This window comes from Corvus hawaiiensis, chromosome 15, assembly GCF_020740725.1.
Source record: "Corvus hawaiiensis isolate bCorHaw1 chromosome 15, bCorHaw1.pri.cur, whole genome shotgun sequence".
NCBI lineage: Eukaryota > Metazoa > Chordata > Aves > Passeriformes > Corvidae > Corvus > Corvus hawaiiensis.
This window is the reverse complement of record NC_063227.1, coordinates 1,766,080-1,786,738: the sequence shown is the minus strand read 5'-3', so window position 1 is coordinate 1,786,738 and position 20,659 is coordinate 1,766,080. Positions and strand designations below refer to the sequence as shown.

General features: G+C 48.9%; 1 protein-coding gene across 1 annotated transcript; it reads left to right on the top strand.

Moving 5' to 3' along the window:
* Positions 1-88: 88 nt before the first annotated feature.
* On the top strand, positions 89-19,003 carry SLC26A2 (solute carrier family 26 member 2). Its single transcript, XM_048319414.1, has 3 exons — positions 89-3,347; positions 8,581-9,225; positions 10,967-19,003. The coding sequence occupies exons 2-3, from the start codon at positions 8,593-8,595 to the stop codon at positions 12,461-12,463; spliced, it is 2,130 nt and encodes a 709-aa protein (XP_048175371.1). The 5' UTR covers positions 89-3,347; positions 8,581-8,592; the 3' UTR covers positions 12,464-19,003.
* Positions 19,004-20,659: the final 1,656 nt, after the last annotated feature.

Here is a 20,659-nt window from a genome sequence, read left to right as displayed (position 1 = left end):
CTCTCCTCCTGGTTTCAATGGACTCTCCAAGCTGTGCTGTGTGCTCAGCCCTGGCTCTGCTGCACCCATCAGTTGTCAGCCTAACAGAAAGAGCGTGGCCAAATTTTGGGAGCTCAGTGGTTGCTCCAGAGGACCTTGCAAATATTCCTTCCTCCTCGAAGGCAGCAAGGCACAAAGGGCAGCTGCTCTCAGCCCCTCAGATGAGGCAAAAGAAATGAGCCTGTCCTTCAGCACTTTCCTGAGCTGGGCTTCTCTCTGGCTGCCAGCTGAAGGAGCTGGGAGCAGCCAGTGCAGGTCAGTGCTGCTGCTGCTGCAGAGTTCCTGCAGTGCTGCAAATCCCTGCAGACAGCAACCCTCACTCAAACGTGGGATTTGTAATCCTGCTGCAGCCTCACAAAGCTTTTGGATGAAAATGGGTGTCTAGGAAGGTGGGATTTCTGAGTTAGATGCTATGCTGGTGGTGCAGTTTAATTCCCCCATTTGCTTGTTTGCAAAGAGACTGCTGGGAATCTGAGACTTGTTTTAATGTTCTGTGCCTTAGCCTTGAGGAAGCAAAGAGCTGAAAGACTGGATGAAAGCAGCGTAAGGAAACAAGCAAGAGTCCAGCAATTATTTAACTAAGCCTTCTAATAGACATCACCACTCTGAAAATTTTACCACCTAATTACTTTTTGACTCTAGGTGACAATATTGGACCGTGACACACACTGAGAGTGCAGCAGTTCTGCACAGATGTTTGTGGAGAACACTCTTTCTTGATAGCAATGTAATTGTGACATGCACAGTCCTGAGATACGGACAGAGCTTATTTCTTTTTGGTATCTTTATGGCTTAATTATTTTGATTATATACGAACTCTGCTTCATTGCATCTTTCCTTTTCTAATTACACCCTCTCCCCTCCAACCACTCAATTTTTATTTGGCATTTGTCTCATCCTTGATGGAAGCCTTTAGAGTAAAGCAGCTCATTTTAACTTTTTTTGGTTTTGCCAAGCACAGAATGATGTGACTGAGTTCAGTTAAACGCATTTCAAGCATTAGGATGGGCCTCTTTCTGTTACTTAGTCTGATGGGGTTTCTAAGTAAGTCAGACCTGCCACACGTAGACCTCTGTGTGTGTGTGACATTAATTAGGGCCTTCCAAGCCCAGCAGGTCAGGGTGAGGAGGAAGGTTTGGCCCAGCTCTGATAGAACTCACAGATGGGAACCAGGCAGTTCCATCTTCTCCATCTCCAAACTTAATGGAAGGCCTGAATCTCAGTGCACTGCCAGTTATAGAGGGAGGAAAGGGCAAGGAGAGAAAATAAATTCATTTTTAGCCACTTTCAGCATAACCCAGCCATCCTCCCACGGAGCTGTACCAGCTGGAGCAGGGCACGGGGCAGGGAGGTGCCCAGGGAGGGTGGGACTGAGGGCAGGAGGCTCCTTACACAAGGCTGGGAGCCAGATGGCACAAAGCTGAGAGCCAGGGGAAATCACAGGCTGACTTTATCTGCTGAGTGATAACACAGAGCTGGGAACCTGGGAAAGACTGGGAAGAGCCAGGGAGAGCCACTGCCTGTGGGGTTCATGGACAGAGGGCTGATAACACCATCACAGCCCACAGAGCAATGTGCCAGGTGGCAGCAGGGCACGGCGAGGCAGGACAGGAGCTGCTGGGCAAAAGGCAAGGAGGGAGGGCTCCCAGGGCTGCCCAGGAGTACCTGCTCGGTGGAACAAAGCATTTTCCAGGATTATTTTGCAGTCTGACAAACTGGTCTGTGGAGATTTGATATTCCAGAGATGATGTGGTGATCTGGAGAAGCAACAGGTTTGCCAGGCAGGCTCAGTGGGATGGGCAGATGGCACACACTGGCACTTGTGTGTCAGGAAACCCCAGCTCCTTGGCAGGAGATTCTGGAGCATGAGGAGCCCAGAGGCACATTTCTCCCAGGCCAAAGGTTGCCTCATCACAGAGATATATCAACCATAAAGCTTAATATACCTCGAGAAGAGGAAAGCAGTTGGAAGTGAAATGATTTAATTATCTTAAATAATTGCTTGGATTTTTTCCACCCATTTTTTAGAAAACCAGTCTAAAAATAAGAAGAAAAAAAGCCTAGTTTTTTTAGGTCCAGAAAAAAAAAATGCTTGGGATTTTTTTCTTTTAATATCATGTTCCAAGAAGATATTATTTCCCTGTTTCTTCCATAAAGACATGATGTATTGGATGATCCGAGTTTTCCACAGCCTGTGCTTCTAGAACAAGAATGAAAATGCTGGAGCACCTGTTGCTTGGGTTTGTGATTTCTTATTAGGATTCTGTAGAGTCCCCCCACAAAAGGCTTTGAATGCTTTTGTCATAGATGTCACTCCTCCCCAGGATTTGCTCTGGTTGTCTTGGAGGCACCATATACTTCAAACTCAATTAAAACTCCTGTGGAAGTCCCTAAAGGGATTGGGAAGTCACACTCACTGATGCTTTTAACAATGGACAGTCAGGGGAGAGGGAGGGAGCTCTTCTATTTCCTTTGCAATTGCCTGTTTTGTTACCATGACATCTAATAAACCCTCATGGAGAAGGGAAATGTGTTCTATGGAAATACTCAATATTTCTACAGTAAGATTTACAGCATTTGCTTAACACTGAAAGACAAGAGCATGAATTCTGCAGGATGGAAGTTGGCTTTGTTTGCTCCGGCTGTGTATTAATGGGGTTTTTTGACAGCTCAGGGTTCCACCTGGAATGCAAATATTGGGCAATGTTTGACTTCAGATGGAATGTCTGCTTTTCTGTGCAAGCGGGGAAGGGAAGGCAGACGAGGCTGGGCATGGCCCCTCCGGCCTTGAACCTCCAGCCCAGAGACAAGAGCAGAGCATTGAACAGAAACCTGGGATTCTTAATCCACGTTGTCAAAGATCCTTCATCCTTCCCAGCTGGAGGTACCGCCCAGACAGACCCGGACCCTGGAGCAAAGAACACTGAGGGACTTTCAAGGACTTTTAATGAATCCCAGTGGTACCCCAGAGCAAAAAAGGGCCAGAAATTGTTACGGTTCCCCACCTGCACAAAGTTTAATCTCACTTCACCGCAGATTATCAACCCTATACTTTCAATTTAAAAGGGTTCAGTGCCAAGTAAAGGACCACGAGCGGTCCCGCGGAATCATTCGGAAGTGAGCCGGGACGGGGGGTGGAAGGGGCGCGGCTCTGCCCGGCCCTCCCTGCCCGGAGCGGGGCGGTGCTGCCGGGGCCCGCTGCGGGCAGGCGGTCCCTCCGTCCGTCCGTCCGTCCGTCCGTCCGTCTATCTGTCTGTCTGTCCGTCGGTCGGTCCCAGCTGCCCCAGGTGCCCGGGGAGCCGCGGGCGGTGAGTGCCGAGGGAAGGGGGCGGGCAGGGGCTCGGGGGGGCAGCGGGGTCCGGCTCGGAGCCTCCTCGGCTGCCGCTCGCACCCCCGGGCGCGGCTCGCAGGAGCCCGCAGGAGGGGAGGAGAATGCACATGGAAGCCGTAAGGAGGCTGGGTAGGAAGGCAGTGGGACCCCGAGGGTGAAAGTGAATGTTAAAAGCTAGCGTTAAAGCTAAATTATTGCTCTGACTTCCCTTCGGCTCTCCCGGGAGTGTAAGTGTTGGTTTGGCTTCCAAAGCGCTCAGCAAAACCCCGCAGCTGCAGGAGGTACACAGCGTGTGGAGTTCTTCTTGCAGGTTTTTAGTAATTTTATTTATTTTTATTAATTAAAACACAACAACCAAGGCAATTGCGTTGTCCGGCGCAATGCCGGTGGGTTTCCATCGGGATCGGAGGGTCTCTCCCAGCCCTGCGGATGCAGCCCGGGCCGGGGTGGGCAGTGTGGGATGCCCTGGGCTGAGCTGGCAGCTGCTGCCCTTCCTCAGCCCATCCCCACTGCCCAACACAGCTCCTCAGTGCTCCACCTTTCCCTGCTATCAGAAAGGGTGGGAGAGGGGCCCGAACACAGGAATAACTTGCTGAAAGGACCTCTTGGCAAACTCTCCGTAAGAAATCCGGGTGGGAGGGAACCTGCTGGAGGGATCTGCTTCAGCCAGGGCATGGCAGAGCAGCCAACACACTCAGCTGCCCTTGGGAGGTGACACAACTTCCCTGGAATATCTGGCTGCCAGCAGGGAGCCGATTCCATGGGATCTTCCCCAAAAGTGCTGCTGCTCGGGAGAAGTGACATTTGGAGTAGGAGGAGATCACACAAGCGAGGTTTTATTGTCTGGCTTTGTGGGTTTTCCCTCATGAGCGGATGGCTGCTGGTTACTGTGCCAAAAATGAGGCAGCTCTGTCCCCAGATGGGTTCCTTAAACGTGGTTTTCATTATTCACATTATTTTCAGTCCTTTGTGGAAGTAAATGTTTGTGGCTTGAATGTTTTGTTGGAGGATATGAAGGATTTTGTCAAATTCCAAGGTGCAGGCAGTGTTGTTCCAGTGCTTATCTGGGTGTTATCACGGTAATATTGAATTTCCTTGTTGCTCCACAACAATAAAGACATTATTTGAAAAAGGCTGTCCAACAAGGGAAAGGTCAAAGATATAGTTGTCAAAATGCTATGATATACTTTCCTTTTATATTCTTCGTGGGGCCATTTTCTAAGGGCCCAGCTCTGGTTCAGTTTGTGTGGAACTTGGATTTCTGATTCACCTGCTTCTCCTTTACAGTTCTCCAGAAATTGTTCATGTCTTTTTAGATCATGGATTTAGTTTTTAGTGCATGTAAGTTCTCCTGTCTAGCAAAGGGTACATGAGGGGGGGGGGGGGGGTGATCACATGCAGTGACAATTTAAATGTAGAAAAATAAGGAAAACTGAGATGGGTCTTACAGAAAGAATACTTTTGATTTAGTGTCTACTCTGAAATGCTCACATCCAAAGTTTCAACTTGAAGTAGTTGTTTCAGCAGGTGAGTGAGCTTCACAATCCATTTTTCTCTTATTCTCAAGGTGACTCTGATCTGCCACGGAGGAATGAAGTCCAAGCCAGCCCTGGGCTGCAGGGAGTGCTCCCCCAAAAACAGAAGCCAGGCAGATGCTGCCACATCATGGGATCAGAGAGAAAGGCCCAGATGGACTCCAGAAATAGTCTGGAGGTCTGATGACTTTTACAGACTGCAGGACCTCCCCATATCTTTATTTTATGGCAGTCGGTTGATAACAGATACTGGAAATTTCCTCAGCTCTGTCTTGTAGTTTTTTTATCTGAAGCGGAGTTTGTGGCAAGGAGACACGCCTGAAAGGCCAAAAGGAGTGATAAAAGTGAATTCTAGGTTGTGTGTAAATAGCAGCTGTCAGAATAAAAACCACAGCAGCTCCTTTTCTAAGCTAAATGTACAGACTGTCCTTCAGTGTCCAAGCCATGAACCAAAGGGGGTTTTCTCAGGGTTGGTTTGGGGTTTTTTTTATGTTTAAGAACAAAATCCAGTTTTATTAGACAAGCCTGGGCTAACGGTTACAAAATTAATACAGGGCAGCATTTTGAGGCAGAAAAGGGTGAAATGAGTGTTGGAAATTGTGTCATTTCCTGCTATCCTGACATGGCAAGGGGCAGGAACTGTGTGGTGAAAGGTCCTTTTCATGCCATGGAGAGAAAGCTGTCATGCAAGTCAGCACAAAGACCCAGTATGTGCTTGGAGTTCTGGAGCCAAAAAGGTTTTTACTTAGAACATTTCCCTACTGTCTGGACACAACTGAAACCCAGGCACCCCCTCCCATGCAGATGTTTTACAGCAGCAGTCAGCTGAGCTGTCTGGGGTTTGTCTTGGCACATTTAAGAAAATTCCCAGGTTTGAGGGAGCTGCCTGCAAGTCCTGGATGAGGGACAGAAGGAATCAGAAGGATTTTCCCTACTGAAATTTTCACTAAAATCTCAGAGAACAAACTCATTGCTACACATAAAAAGTAGTCTGGGTCGATTTTTTCCCCCTCAGCTTTCACAGCGTTGATTTGCTGAGCTTTGGGTGGGTGAGAAGCCTTTTGATTTGTAACTCTGTGCTGGTAAAATGAATAAAACTTTGTGAGCAAATACAGCTCTAAAAAGTGCTTTTGCAAAATTAGAGCTGGCACAGGCTTTTGTAATAGTCACTTGGTTCTCACTGTGTATTTCGGGGGGGTTGTGAGGGCTGTAAATTGTCCCTGAGCACACTTTGTAGTCCTGTACAGGTGGGTGAGATTGGAAACCTGGAAGGGAGAAATGGGGGTCTCCTCCAAGTGTGATCATTGGATCATCTTGGGGTTACCACTTCTTGCAGTGCAGTTTCTTCATTTAAAGATCCTAATTCTTCATGTGGCTCTTCTGAGCCCATAATTGTTCTAAAGCACATTAAAGAAACTGAGTTGGAAAGGATTAGCCAAGGGAAGCTCATCGTTACCAGGTGTCTGCCCTAGCATGTAACAGAGCACAAGCTCTGTGGTTGTGATAGGTCATGATTCAGGAGGAATTTCCCCATGGAGAGGGTGCTCAGGCCTTGGCAGGGGCTGCCCAGGGAGGTTTGGAGTGCCCATCCCTGGAGGTGCCCAAGGAAGGGCTGGAGGTGGCACTCAGAGCTCTGGGCTGGGGACAGGGTGGGCATTGGTCACAGCTTGGACCCGATGGTCCTGAAGGGCTTTTCCAGCCTCAGGGATCCTGGGATATTACAGCAGGGAGGGATACAGCCCCTGTCACACAGAAAACCCATCCCTGCTGATCCATCAGGCTGTCCGTGGTTTGGGGTCTGCATTTGAAACCCTCTTTTCAGTACCAGTTCAGTTCAGGCTGGCAAAGAGTGGCTGGGTTTGGTTATTTGGGAGGGTGCAGGAGCTCACCCACCAAAGAGACGCTCCCTGTCTAGGTCTGGGGTGAATGGAAACACCTTTGGGAGTCCCAGCATGGAGCAGGAGATAAAATAGAAACTCCTCACCTGGTATTTTCTGTCAGCATCTGCTGGGTGTTGATAGGTCTGCAGCTCCAGGGACAAGACACCACGGTGTGAGGTGGGACAGTTGGATTCATTGGGTGGAATTACTTTCTGATTGGTTATAGAAGTCTCTGAAGAAGCCATTCTGAATATTAAGTTCTGTAGTTGCTTCAACTCTTGTGGGTTCCTTCAGCTCAGGCTGTCCTAAGACAGTAGGTACCACACAAAGTCACTTCTCTCACTTCTCTCTCCCGTGTTTTTGGAAGACTCTAACTGAAGGGGTGGTAGCAGTGAGTGTTTTAATTAGGAAATACTTCTTTACCAATAGGGTTGTCCAGCCCTGGCACAGCTGCCCAGGGAAGTGCTGAAGTCCCCATCCCTGGAGGGATTTAAAACTTGGAGATGTGGCACTTGGGGACATGGTGGCCTTGGCACTGCTGGGAATGGTTGGACTCTATGATCTCAGAGGGATTTTCCAACCTGAATGACTCCACAGCTCTGTGATGTTGTAGCTGCTTGTGAAATGGTGATTAAGTGAACACATTCTGAGGCAAACTCAAGTGGCATCCTGTAGCCAGTTCCAGTAGCAATTTATTAATTGGTACAGTTAATTCAGGTCAATTGGACAATTAATTGGGCAATTAATTCAGTGGTGAGCATTCCATGGACAGAAGTCTGGCTGATGTTTGCACTGCATGGAAAAGACGTGAGCAGCACATAAAATCCATGTTGTCACTGGCACTCTGGGACTGCAGTGCCAGAAAGGGAAGCCTGGCAGTGACACTTCTCAGGGTTCTCTTGCTGGGTCTCACCCCAGACCAGTGAGTTTCTGGCTGAAACAGCCTCACTGTGCTGGTAGTAGCAGCTGTTGGGGCTGAAGGAGTTTTCTGGAGGATTCTGGATGTTTTCTGAAAGTGGAAGTGCTGGCAGTCACTTGGTATGCTCAAGTTCCATTAGGGTTTGTCTCATCAAGACTTTGCTCCTTCCCAGTCAGGCAATATGTTCCCAGTGTTAAATTATTGGTATAATCACCCTGCTTTACTGTCTGTGGACAGCTTGGACTAGAGCACAAGTTCCAGCAGAAGTGTCCCACCTACCTTTCCTTATGCCCATCAGTGTGTTTTCCACTTGCATACATTGTTTTGATCAGGCGCAATTTCCTTGTAAAACCAGCTTTTCAAAGTGTGAGATGCATTTTTTTGCAGTGTGTCATTGGCTGTAAAAAAGCCACTTCGTAGGTAACAAACCTTTGCGGTATTTGGCAGGTGCAATCACGGCATTAGAAAAAGAATAACCCACAAGAGATGTAAACTGAGCTGCACTTGCCTGGAAATGTCCCACTGGAATGGCTGCTGCTCTACAATAAACCCTCTGTCTGGCTTTGCAAGGTGGAACAGGCTGCAGGCAGAGATTTTCTCAGGGAAGCCTCCCAGGAAGGCAGTGCTGCTGCGTTCCTTTCCACTTGCCAACGCTGCCAGCAGCAGGTGTATGCCACAGGGCGTCAGCTTCCCTCCTGGAAAAGGTCATTCCTTGCTTGACAGGGATGCAGAGGGGAGGCTCGTTCCCAGTTTGCCTGGAAATTGCTTCATCTCTGCTGAACTGAGACTTTCAGCCCTTGCTTTTCATAAATGCTGTGTTCAAGTCTCACACTGTACATTCATTTTTGGTTTAATGGTATTTCTTTGTGTTTTTAGTGAGTCCTTGTGATGGCGGTAATGACAGAGACCATCAACATCCACGCAGTGACAGGAGGGCCAGAAGGAGATGATGCCAAGTGCGGTTTCCGTCACAGGATGTTCCTGGAACCCCAAGAGGAGAAGAAGAGCATGAAGGCTCTGCTGCTTAAGCAAGCAAAGAAAACTTGCAGCTGCACCCCAGCCAAAATTAAAGATTGTGTTTTGGGGTTTTTCCCCATCTTACAGTGGCTCCCTAAATACAAACTCGGGGAGTATCTCCTGGGGGATATAATGTCTGGTGTGATCGTGGGGGTCCTGCTGGTCCCACAGTCCATTGCCTACTCTCTCTTGGCTGGGCTGGAGCCCATTTATGGCCTTTACACGTCCTTTTTCGCCTGCATCATTTACTGCATCTTTGGCACCTCCCGCCACATCTCCGTTGGCATCTTCGGGGTGGTTTGCCTGATGGTGGGGCAGGTGGTGGATCGGGAAGTGGAGAGAGCTGGCTATGACCTGGAGCCAGCTGTGCTCAGTGCCCTGCCAGGCCCGGGAGGGGATGGGAACAGCACCGGCAACGGGACGGCACCGCGGCCGCTCTGTGACAAAAGCTGCTACGCCATGGCCGTGGCTGCCACCATGACCTTCATCTCTGGAGTTTACCAGGTGAGGGGGGATGGACAGACAGCTGTGGTGTGCAAATAGTTGTAATTCTTCTGGGGGGGGACTGTCCCCATCCTGCTGGGCTTGCACGTGTCCTCAATCTGCACCTCAGGGCACTGTGGGGCAGGAAACTCCTCTGGGTGCTCTCCCTATTTTTTAACAGCTTTTCCTGCCTGCGTTGCTTCTCTCTTGGGGACTGTAAGGACCTGCACATCCACCTCCAGCTCTCGAGGTCTGCTCACCACCTTCCTCACTGTGGTCTGAAGCTCTGTTTATTTTTTTTGCACTAGACCCCATTTCATTGGGCCAAAATGCGGCGCCTCAGCTCCTAATTCCAGTCTTTAATCATTTGCCTTTAACAAAGAAAAATTTAGACGGTAAAAGTATCCCCAGTTTCTTTTTATTCGTAACTGTACTTTTAAAATTTGCTGTTGGCCCATTTCAAGCCAAAACAATGCCATTGTATGGAAAGGATACTACTGAGGATAAAATACATTTTATATATCTCTACATATTCTCTAGAAGTCACTGCCTGCCTAAATTAAAGCAGGTATCCATGTTTTAGAGTGTCATGCATTAACCAGAGTGGGATGATTTTTAGCAGTACTGCAGAGCTGTGGTATTTGAGTTTGTGAGTTCACATTCATTTGTTCTCATCTGTCCAGGGTGACAACCCTGGACAAAATTTATAGGAGGGGAAAAAAAACATGTTTGTGATACTTCAAAACACGGGTTTCAGACACAAGCTGGAACTTTTTGTACTGCAAGTTCATGTTGAGTTATTTCCGAAATATTCTGGGCCTCCCAAGGTACCCTGGGTTTTGAGTTTCATCCCTGTGGGATGGATGCAGTTTTGGAGTTGTGAATTGCACTTCATATTCCTTGCAAGTACAAATACTTAGTTAAGTTTCTTTGTATGAAGAAATCAATTTATCTTCAGTCCCTCTGAATATTAGGCATATTCTTTACAGGCCAACACCCTCAAACTTATTTTTTTCAATCAGAATCACGTGTTCTTTGTATCACAAACTTTACCATAAAATCCTAAAAAGCAAATCTTCTCACACCAGTTAATACAGCCTAACGAGGTAAGCTAATTTTTATTAATGTTTTACACTTAGAACAACCTTGAATTAATTACCAAGGCTGTGAGGGAGCCTTTTGTAGAGCTCTGGGCTGATTTCGGCCAGTCCAGGTCCTAAACCTTCCCTCTCTTCAGTAATACTTTGAGATTCTCATGGAGTTCCCAGTTCTCTCTGTTTCTATGATCTGCAGCCCAGGAGTTTGCAGCTCACAGACTGAGTCAGAGGCACCAAACTCTGCCGTGCAGAGGACAGTTGGTACACCCAAGCTGTGGGTTTATTGCAGGTTCTGAACTCCAGTGTAAGGCAGACAAAGGCCACCAGAAACGTTTTAGATGCCTGCAAAGTTCACAGAGTTTATAGGAACTGAGAGAGAAATGGCAAAAGCAGACAGTATTTCAAACGTGGGTTTTGGGGTTTTTTCCCCCCCGGTTTTCTTCTTTTCTTTTTTCCTCACCAGGGTAATTAGCAGAGCAAACAATAAACATTTGTTCAGGGGATTGAGACCCCCAAAAAGCCTGATTTGAATACTGGAGATTTTCTCCATGCTCAGACCATGCCTTGTCCTCCAGGACCATGCACAATGTTGGGGTTTTTATCCCAGCTGACAAAACCCGTGGGATTTGTGTCCTGACGTGCTGTGTGTGGTTGATTCCTTCCAGGTGGCCATGGGTTTATTCCAAGTGGGCTTTGTCTCCGTGTACCTCTCGGATTCGCTGCTCAGTGGATTTGTCACAGGGGCCTCTTTCACTGTCCTGACCTCACAAGTCAAGTACCTGCTGGGCCTGGACATTCCTCGGAGCGGGGGCGTCGGCTCCTTCATCACCACCTGGATAAACATCTTCAGAAACATCCACAGGACCAACATCTGTGACCTCATCACCAGCTCCTTGTGCTTCCTGGTGCTCATCCCAACCAAAGAGCTCAACGAGCGCTTCAAATCCAAGCTCAAGGCTCCAATTCCAGTGGAACTCTTTGTGGTTGTGGCAGCCACTCTGGCGTCTCACTTTGGGAAGCTGAGGGAGACTTATGGCTCCAGCGTTTCCGGGCACATCCCAACGGGGTTTCTGCCGCCGCGCCCTCCAGACTGGGCCCTGATTCCCAACGTGGCGTTGGATGCCATCCCCATTGCCATTATTGGCTTTGCCATCACCGTGTCCCTGTCGGAGATGTTTGCCAAGAAGCACGGATACTCCGTGAGGGCCAACCAGGAGATGTACGCCATTGGCTTCTGCAACATCATCCCCTCCTTCTTCCACTGCTTCACAACCAGCGCAGCTCTTGCCAAGACCCTGGTCAAGGAGTCCACCGGCTGTAGGACCCAAGTGTCCGGCATTGTAACCAGTTTGGTGATCCTCTTAGTCCTCCTTGTGATCGCACCTTTGTTCTACTCCCTGCAGAAATGCGTCCTCGCCGTCATAACCATCGTCAACCTCCGCGGAGCCCTGCGGAAGTTCAGGGACCTGCCCAAAATGTGGCACCTGAGCAGGGTGGACACGGTGATCTGGGGGGTCACCATGGCAGCCACGGCGCTCATCAGCACCGAGATCGGGCTCCTGGTGGGGGTTTGCTTCTCCATGCTCTGCGTGATCTTCCGCACCCAGCGGCCGGAGGCGCCGCTGCTGGGCTGGGTGGCTGAGTCAGAGACCTACGAGTCCCTCTCTGCCTACAAGAACCTGCAAACCAAGCCCGGGGTCGTGGTGTTTCGCTTTGAAGCCCCCCTCTACTACATCAACAAGGAGTGCTTCAAATCCACCCTCTACAAGCAAACTGGGGTCAACCCCGTGGGGGTGAAGGCTGCCGAGAAGAAAGCAGCGAAAAGAATGCTCAGGGAGAAGGAGGCGGGGTCTGGGGACAACCAGAGCAGCGTCCCCGTGGATTTTGGGTTGGGACCTGTGGGGTTTCACACCATAGTGATCGACTGCTGTGCAGTGCAGTTCCTGGACACGGCCGGGATCCGCACGCTCAAGGAGGTCTGCAAGGACTACGAGGACATCGGTGTCCACGTGCTGCTGGCCCAGTGCAACCCTTCCGTCAGGAGCTCCCTGCTCCGAGGGGAGTTCTTCAAGGAGGGGGAGGACCACCTGCTCTTCCACAGCGTGCACCAGGCCGTGGACTTCGCCCTGGGCACGCAGGGGCACGGTGCTTCTAAGAACTAACTTGGGAAGATAGGAGCTGGAAAAAATGCTGGGAAAATGTGTGTGTGTGTCTGTGCAATCTGTGTGCTCAGTGGTACCTGTGTGCTCAGACTGCAGGGCAGGCTGGTGTCAGCACACTGGTACTGGGCATTCTCTCTGGATTTTCCTGCCAGGTGTGGTGATTCCATAGGAGGTACTGAATGAAGGCAGTTCTCAACCTGATTGTGGCCAATCTGTGGATCTGAGTTTTCACAGGGTCGTTCATCTCATGTCTCCTCTCTGGAACTTTCTGTGTCTCAGTTCTGCTCTTAAGTTGTGATCAGGTCTTTTTTGCAACCCTGTCCTGGTGGATGGGGTGGGATTTTGGAGTATTCTGGACATCCTGTCTGGCTGAAGAATGAGGCAACTCATTTCTCACCCCTCATTCTGGTGTCGCCTTTCCATCACCACACCCTTGTGTTTGCCAAGGAATGGCTGCCAGGGACTGTTTGCTCTGGTCTTTACTGGGCAGTGTTTGGTTTTGCAACCTCCCTGAACCTGAGACAGGTAGAGAAATCAAATCTAAACATGCAGGAAGATACCTTAATGAGTATCTTCTAACCAAGCACCTCTCACCTCCAGAGGTTTTGGCACTGCCTCTTAATTCAGCCAGGCCACAAGGGCATGGTCATCTCATTTCTCCTCAGGCCTTTACCGCCCTGTGGCCGTGGAAATGTTGCCTCTCCAGCTTGATTTTAATGATTTCTTTTTTTTCCAGAGATGACTCTCTAGAAGTCTGATTCATGCTTATGGGCAGTCCGTTGTTTTCCTGATATTTAGGAGCTCTTTAGAATTGTGAACATTAGATATGGAAAATATCTAGTTCTTTAATTTTAACCAAAAAAAGTCCCTTCTAGGCAGTTTCTTATGCCAGGCAGATGGAATCACAGGCACCAAAGTGAAAAGGGACAAACAGATTATCCAACATCTGCCCAGATGTGTCCATGTCACACAGACTTTGTGCATGAATGCAGGATTTATTGGCTATAAACCCTTTGCTCTGTCCTGGACTTTATACAATGGGAGTGCACAGACCAATTGGAAAAGGAGGCAGGAAAATTCTTTGCCGAACTTTATTTCACCAGGTCAGTGTAAATAGAACTTTTTACTTCGATTTTAAATTATGTGAAAGTGAAGAGTGCCTGTTCTTCATGCTGAAATAGAAGGGTAGGAAGAGGTTCTCTTTCCTCACAGCAGTAGAATACAATTGTGAAGGCAGAACTGAGATGAACAGGTTTTCCTGAGTACCAGCTATACATAGCACACATCCCTGGAAGAGCGTGCTTTCCTCCCAGAGGAGTTTACAGTCTGAATCTCGCAGGTGCTTCACAGCTTTTAAAAGGGAAAGGTGCTGTGTACAGACAATATTCTCATCCTTAATAATTGAAAAATAATGAGTCGGGAGTCAAAAAAGGCATACAATTCAATAGGAATCGTGACATGTTTACTAAATAGATATTTTGAGGTATCTCAAAATTTTCTAGCATATTTCTAAGATATGTTTTGTTTGGGTGTTTTTTCTGAGCAAGGGCCAGTAACTATTCTCTTCTTTCTGTGAAAGCTGAATGTCATGGATCACTTCATTCTGGGAGCCTCAAAGAAGGACGAGGCAGCAGGAGGATGAGTCCTTTCTGTGCTGACTGAACTTTCACTACATTTTTAGGACGCCAGAGCAGCATGGAAGTACTGGGGGAGGTGAGGGGTGGCTGTAGCACATCTTGGAAAGGAGAACCTCCCTGAGATCTGCCCATTCCGTGTCCTAGACCTGGCACTGGTGAGGAAAGGAGCCTCTGTGTGTCACAGAGAAAAGTCTGTCATACTCAAACCCCACAAATACTGTTCTGTCTCAGCCTCGAGGCTTGTTTATGCCAGGGGATGAATCCCAAATTCTGCTGAATTTCTCCTTTGCTGCCCTTACCTCCTGCAGGAACGTTTTTATTCTGGGCTGAGGATCCTCTGTGCAGTCCGGGGAGTGGAAAGCACTGAACTGGCATTGCCAGGGAGGACTGGGCTGAGCTGTATAAAAGCAGTGCGTGGGGGCAGTGCCCGTGTGGGGAGGGCAGGGTGGAAGTTCTGCTTTAATTTTTAACCAAACCTGTTTTGTGTGGAGTTCCCACTCGGCGCCCTTGGGTGGAAGGTTTGTCCCCACGGGGATGGCAGTGCCATGGCCTGGGGGAGTCCCTGTGCAGCACACTTTGTTCACAGCATCGGAAAGAATCTCTGGAACTTTGAACAGAAGCCTCGATGGAGTTTTTGAAACGCTGGTTTTTAACTCCTGTTTTGCCAGAGGGCAGAGCAGTGCGAGGAGCACTGAAAGTGCTGATGAAAACCAACAGCACGTGGTTGTTGCAAATGTTGTTTTTGTTATCGAAAATGTTCCTGCCTCCCTGCAGCGGCTTGTTCTCACTCCTTCGCCCCTGAGGCATGGGCAGGACACAGGGAGAGGAGGAAGGAGCAGCTGGCCAGGAGACTTCAGGGCAGGTCAGCCACCAGTGGGACCAAAGTCGAATAAAAACTGCTCCGGGTGATTCTTTCCTCTTTCCCTCTCTCCCGTATTCTTTCCGTGCTGCTCGGGTGGACATTTTTTTTTTCAGCTGTGACCATGCACAGGTTTGTGTACCCAAATTCTAAGCCTTTGTTTATTAAAAGATGGCTTTGCAGATCCATTCCTGCCCGTGCCAGGAATGAAGGGAGGAGTAGCAATGGTAACCACAAGGAGGATACTCTTCCCACAGCTAGCGGGATGTTTATTTGTGGCTCCTGGGGGTTTAATTACATAAAAGCACAATAAAACAGCCATAAAATGATTTTTCAGGTAATTAAATTAGATTATAGCTAAAAGATGTAGTGCAGTGATTTATGTTTACCTGGAGCACGTTGCATTCGGCCTCAGCGCTGTTTGTGCAGCCTCCAAATTCCATTTCAGGCAAAACACAAGAAACTGTTAAAATGCAACAGCAAAAGCAGCCAGGCAACCAAAAGAAATACTTTCAATGTTCTTATTTAAAGTAACATCCAGGGGTCACAGCATTAATAAGTCTGTATTAATGCACTGCCCTGGTTAAAAGGGAACTGAAATAAATGCCAGTTGCCAGAGTTCAGTGCAATAGGGAGTTCTTGGGAATTAACTGGAGATTAGAGCTTGTTATGGCTGGAATTTCTTAAAGCAGAGGGTTCCAGCCCTTTCCCTTCTAGAACTGGAACCATTTTTTAGCAGTGACATGAATCTGATTTGAGCCCACTGGCAAGAGGCACGTTTTGCTTGAATTTCTTTATGGACCCCTTAAAGCACTCCAGTTTTATCTTTAGGGATTGGAGATCACTGCTTGGAAGCTTTTGCTCCAAAGGATTTGTTTTCTAAAGGAATTCCATATATTTATATACATTACGTTGCTGTGTAATGGATGCAGCAGCTGAATAAATCCATTTATGCTTTTGTGATATTCTTGTACTGTCCTGCAAAGGGCTCTCCTGCCTTCTGCTGTTTTAAATGAGCAGTGGAAAGCACGTGCCAGGTTTTTTAAGGGGAAGTCTGCCATACTCACTGCTCTCTGTGCCTTCCCTCATCCCCTGAATTTGTAAACTATGGGAAGAGGGGCCCTCAGAACAACTGGGTTTGGGTTATTCATCTGTCTTCCTTCAGCACCCCAGGCCAGACTGGAAGATGGTGTAAATCAGTTCATCTCTATTCCCAAACGTCCCAACCAGCAAATATCAGACTAAATGAAGAACTAAGAGATGATTAGCACGTTCATTAATGACAGCAGCAGAGCGTTATGGAAATGAACACTCTCAGTCTCAGCTGGGATGAAAACCTTGAGCGCTCTCCTGCTGAATGCCAGGCTCTGTTTTTTTCCTCGTGTGTTGCTGCTGTGGCTGAGCAGTGGCAGCTCCTCCTGACGTGGCAGCTGCCCTGATAAATGTTTCACTTGTCTGACATGGAAACCACTTTCAGTCCACTTCCCAGAACAGGGACAGGGGGCAGTGGGCACGGGGTGCTTATTTGGGGTTTGTACTGACATTGCCAACCTGTGATTTAGTGATGCTGATTTCCTTTAAGCCATTGCAGCTCCACCTGTTCCCAGTTCACTGCAGGGCCAACCTCTGCCTTCCTGATGCTTCTTTTTTGTGTTTTGCTGCAAGGCACGGAATAGGGACTGTAAACAGAAGGATTTGTGTGTGTTGGTGTTCCAGGTGACCTGCTGCTCCGTTTCCACCGTGCTTTGATAAGGCCAAAGCTCCTGGGCAGTAAAGCGAGGGTTAAACAACCCAAACTCCCCCCAGTCCTCTGGGAGAACAAGGGCTGGGGGCTCTGCTGGGTGAGGGGGCCCCCCAGGAGCCTCAGCCAGGTTTGGGGCTGGCAGAGGGTTCAGAGGGTTTGTGGAGGAGTTGGTGCTGCCCAGGAGCCGCAGATGAACCTGGAGGTGTTTTTGTTAAGGGGTTACTGTGACTTTAGGGTGTCGTGCCTTTGTCCACAGTGAGTGTGGCACAAGCCACTGTGCTGAGCTCTGTGTGCCGGGGATTTCTGGGGTTGTGGTTGTTTGTTTTTGTCTAATTTTAATCTCAGTCCACACCTGGCTGTCCCAGCCAGGCCAGCAGAGCTGCAGCCATGGAGGGTGCTCCCTCCTGGGAGAAATCACAGCCACCCTTTTGTCTCTGCTCACTTCTGCTGCTGCTGCCTTCCTTTTGCCATGAGGTTAAAACCTGCTGCTGGTGGGGCTGAAGAGCAGAGGTGGGAATTGCAGGCAGGAAAACATCCTGGCTTTAAGCCAGTCCATGCCCAGAGCCTTCCTTGTGCTGAGGTTGGTGAACTCAGCCTGTGCTCAGTCCTAGGTGAAACTCTTCAGGCAAAAATCTGTTTCAGGGCATTATCTTCTGCTGGGGGTTGGGTTTTTTCCACCTGCTTTGGAAAAGTGATTCAATGCTTGAGGTAATTCACATTTTTTAAGTGTTTTTTTTTTTTAAGTACCATGGCTAAGCTGCTGAAGCTGGGATGCAAATACTCCTGTGCTGCTCTTGCCCTGCAGGGGCTTTGTATCTGCGTGGTTGAATTTGTCCTGCTGGGTGTAGGATGATGTTGTGGGACTCCAGTAGGGATGTAACTCCAGTATTGGTGTGTTTCTCCACACTAGAAGGGTTTGCACTTCCCTGCTGGCACAGACAAGAGGAGTCCTGTCTTCAGTGCAGGCTTTGCACTGGGAATGACCTCGTTAAGTCCCAAGAATTAATTACACTGGGTCATCATCTTCATAAGCCTTTGTAGGATCGACTGCTCGTGTGAAAATCAACCTGATCTTTACAATTTCAGACAAATTCTATCTGAAGTGGAAATAATTCTGAGCTTTGCTTTTTCCTTTGTGATCATTGCAGTGCTAAAAGCAAGGCCTCTGGTTGGGTAAAATGGCAAATATTTAATATATATATATATATATTTAGTTCATAGCATAATTGCACCTGTCTATTTTATTTTCTAGAGGTTCTGTCAGCTAAGGCGTAATGGTATTCTTTGATGTGCAAATTAATAAAATATTTCAGCATTGGACAGAGAATCAAATTTCCATTGAGGTGAAATCCCTGCTAAAATATTTGAATTCCAGCTCTGAAAGCACTTAGTCCAGATCCCAAAGGGTTTAAAGACTCCACACAGAGGTAGGAAGCATTTTGTTGAACTTGGGTCCAATTTTTTATGTCTGATTTTTTACTTAAAGAAGTCAGTTTTATGTATATTTGAAGTGCAGCTGAGACATGGTTAAGGAGAGGTGAAATCTTATTTTTTCTGACAAGCACATGATGCTTTGAGTCTTTAGTCTCATGTTCCTGACCGTCTCTAGTGCCTTGGTACGTTCTGGGGGATGATTTTTTGAATAATTTAAAATTCAGAATAATTTTAGATGGTTGCAAATAATCCTCTGCAGAACAAACAAAATGGCAAACTGTGCCTGGAGTTTGTTGGAGAATCAGTTGAACCAAACAGGACCTCAAGACTGGAACAGGTTCCATTGGTCAGCAGATCTGACCCGTTTACAAAATAATTTATGTGTTATTGGAGCACAGTGTGGGGGAATTGTGTAACGGGTAGAAAAAAAATCGATTTTTTTTGCTGTGACTTGTCTGTGCAGTAAAAATAAATAAAAATAAGGTGTAAACCCCCGCAGGTGGGTGGTGGAGCACGGGGTGCTGGGGGAGCTGTGTCACTCCGTGCTGGCAGGGACTGTCCCCGTGCCCAGCATGGGGACAGAGGTGCTGCCACCACCCCCTCCCTCAGTGCCGGGCTCACCCACCGAATGTTTGCAGGGAAAACTGGATTTTGTCACGAGCTGTCTCATGTCCTGCTGCCAGCCCTGTGTCCATCCTCTGCGTGGTGGTGGCTCTCCCTTGCCCTGTCCTGTCTGAGCTGGCTCCATTGTTATTTTTAACTGTTCCTGTGCCTTTTTGTCACGTTTTTAGCGTGGGAGCTTTCTGTCAAATCTGGTAAAATCATTGGGGTTTCTTCAGCATAATTAAAAGATGAGATTTATGGGGTTTTTTGTTGTCGAACGAGTGCTTGATCATGAAATCCCAGGATGGGGGAGGTTGGGAGGGACCACAGTGAGTCACTGGTACCACTCCCTACTCCAGCAGGGCCATCCCAGAGCATAGGGCACAGGATGTGTCCAGAGGGCTCTGGAATATCCCCAGGGAGGAGACTCCACCAGGACACTCTGCTGGCTCAGGGACAGCTCCTTGTCCCCCAGGATCCCCACATCCTTCTCCACAGAGCTGCTCCAGCAGGTTCCCCCAGCCTGTGCTGCTACATGGGGTTGTTCCTCCCCAGGTGCAGGACCCTGCATCTGCCCTGGGTGAATTCCAGGCAGTTCTCTGCCCATCTCTCCACCCTGTCCAGGCCCTCTGGGAGGGCAGCACAGCCCTTTGGGGTGTGCCTGCTCCTGCCAGCTCTGTGTCAGCAGGGAACCCCTCATCCAGCCATTGATGGGTAAGTTAAACAACACTGGGCCCTGCACTGAACCCTGGGGACGCCAGCAGTGACAGAACTCCAGCCTGACCCTGTGCCACCCATCAGGACCCTCTGGGATCAGCCAGCTCTCAATCCACCCCTCTGCCCACCCGTCCAGCCACAGTGCCTGGGTTTGCTCAGGACGAGGATGCAAGAGACAAGGTAGACAGTGCCCGCTGCTCTGCCTTGGAAGATGCTGCAGCTGTAAATTTTGGACAGAAAAGCCAGGTGTGTTTGAGTGGTGAGTGCCAGTCCCTGTTTGGCCTGGCAGTCCCTGCTGAGATGTGCAGTGTACACACAGCTCTGTGCCCTGTTCTAACACACACAGCTCTGTGCCCTGTTCTAACACCCACAGCTCTGTCCCTGTTCCTCACACCCACAGCTCTGTGCCCTGTTCTAACACCCACAGCTCTGTCCCTGTTCCTCACACCCACAGCTCTGTGCCCTGCTCCCTCACACCCACAGCTCTGTGCCCTGTTCCTCACACTCACACCTCTGTCCCTGTTCCCTCACACCCACAGCTCTGTGCCCTGTTCCTCACACACACAGCTCTGTGCCCTGCTCCCTCACACTCACAGCTCTGTGCCCTGTTCTAACACCCACACAGCTCTGTGCCCTGTTCCTCACACTCACAGCTCTGTGCCCTGTTCTAACACCCACAGCTCTGTGCCCTGTTCCTCACACACACAGCTCTGTGCCCTGTTCTAACACCCACAGCTCTGTGCCCTGTTCCTCACACTCACACCTCTGTCCCTGTTCCCTCACACCCACAGCTCTGTGCCCTGTTCCTCACACACACAGCTCTGTGCCCTGTTCCCTCACACTCACAGCTCTGTGCCCTGTTCTAACACCCACAGCTCTGTGCCCTGTTCCTCACACACACAGCTCTGTGCCCTGTTCTAACACCCACAGCTCTGTGCCCTGTTCCCTCACACTCACAGCTCTGTGCCCTGTTCTAACACACACAGCTCTGTGCCCTGTTCCTCACACCCACAGCTCTGTGCCCTGTTCCTCACACACACAGCTCTGTGCCCTGTTCTAACACCCACAGCTCTGTGCCCTGTTCCCTCACACACACAGCTCTGTGCCCTGTTCTAACACCCACAGCTCTGTGCCCTGTTCTAACACACACAGCTCTGTGCCCTGTTCCCTCACATCCACACACCTCTGTGCCCTGTTCTAAC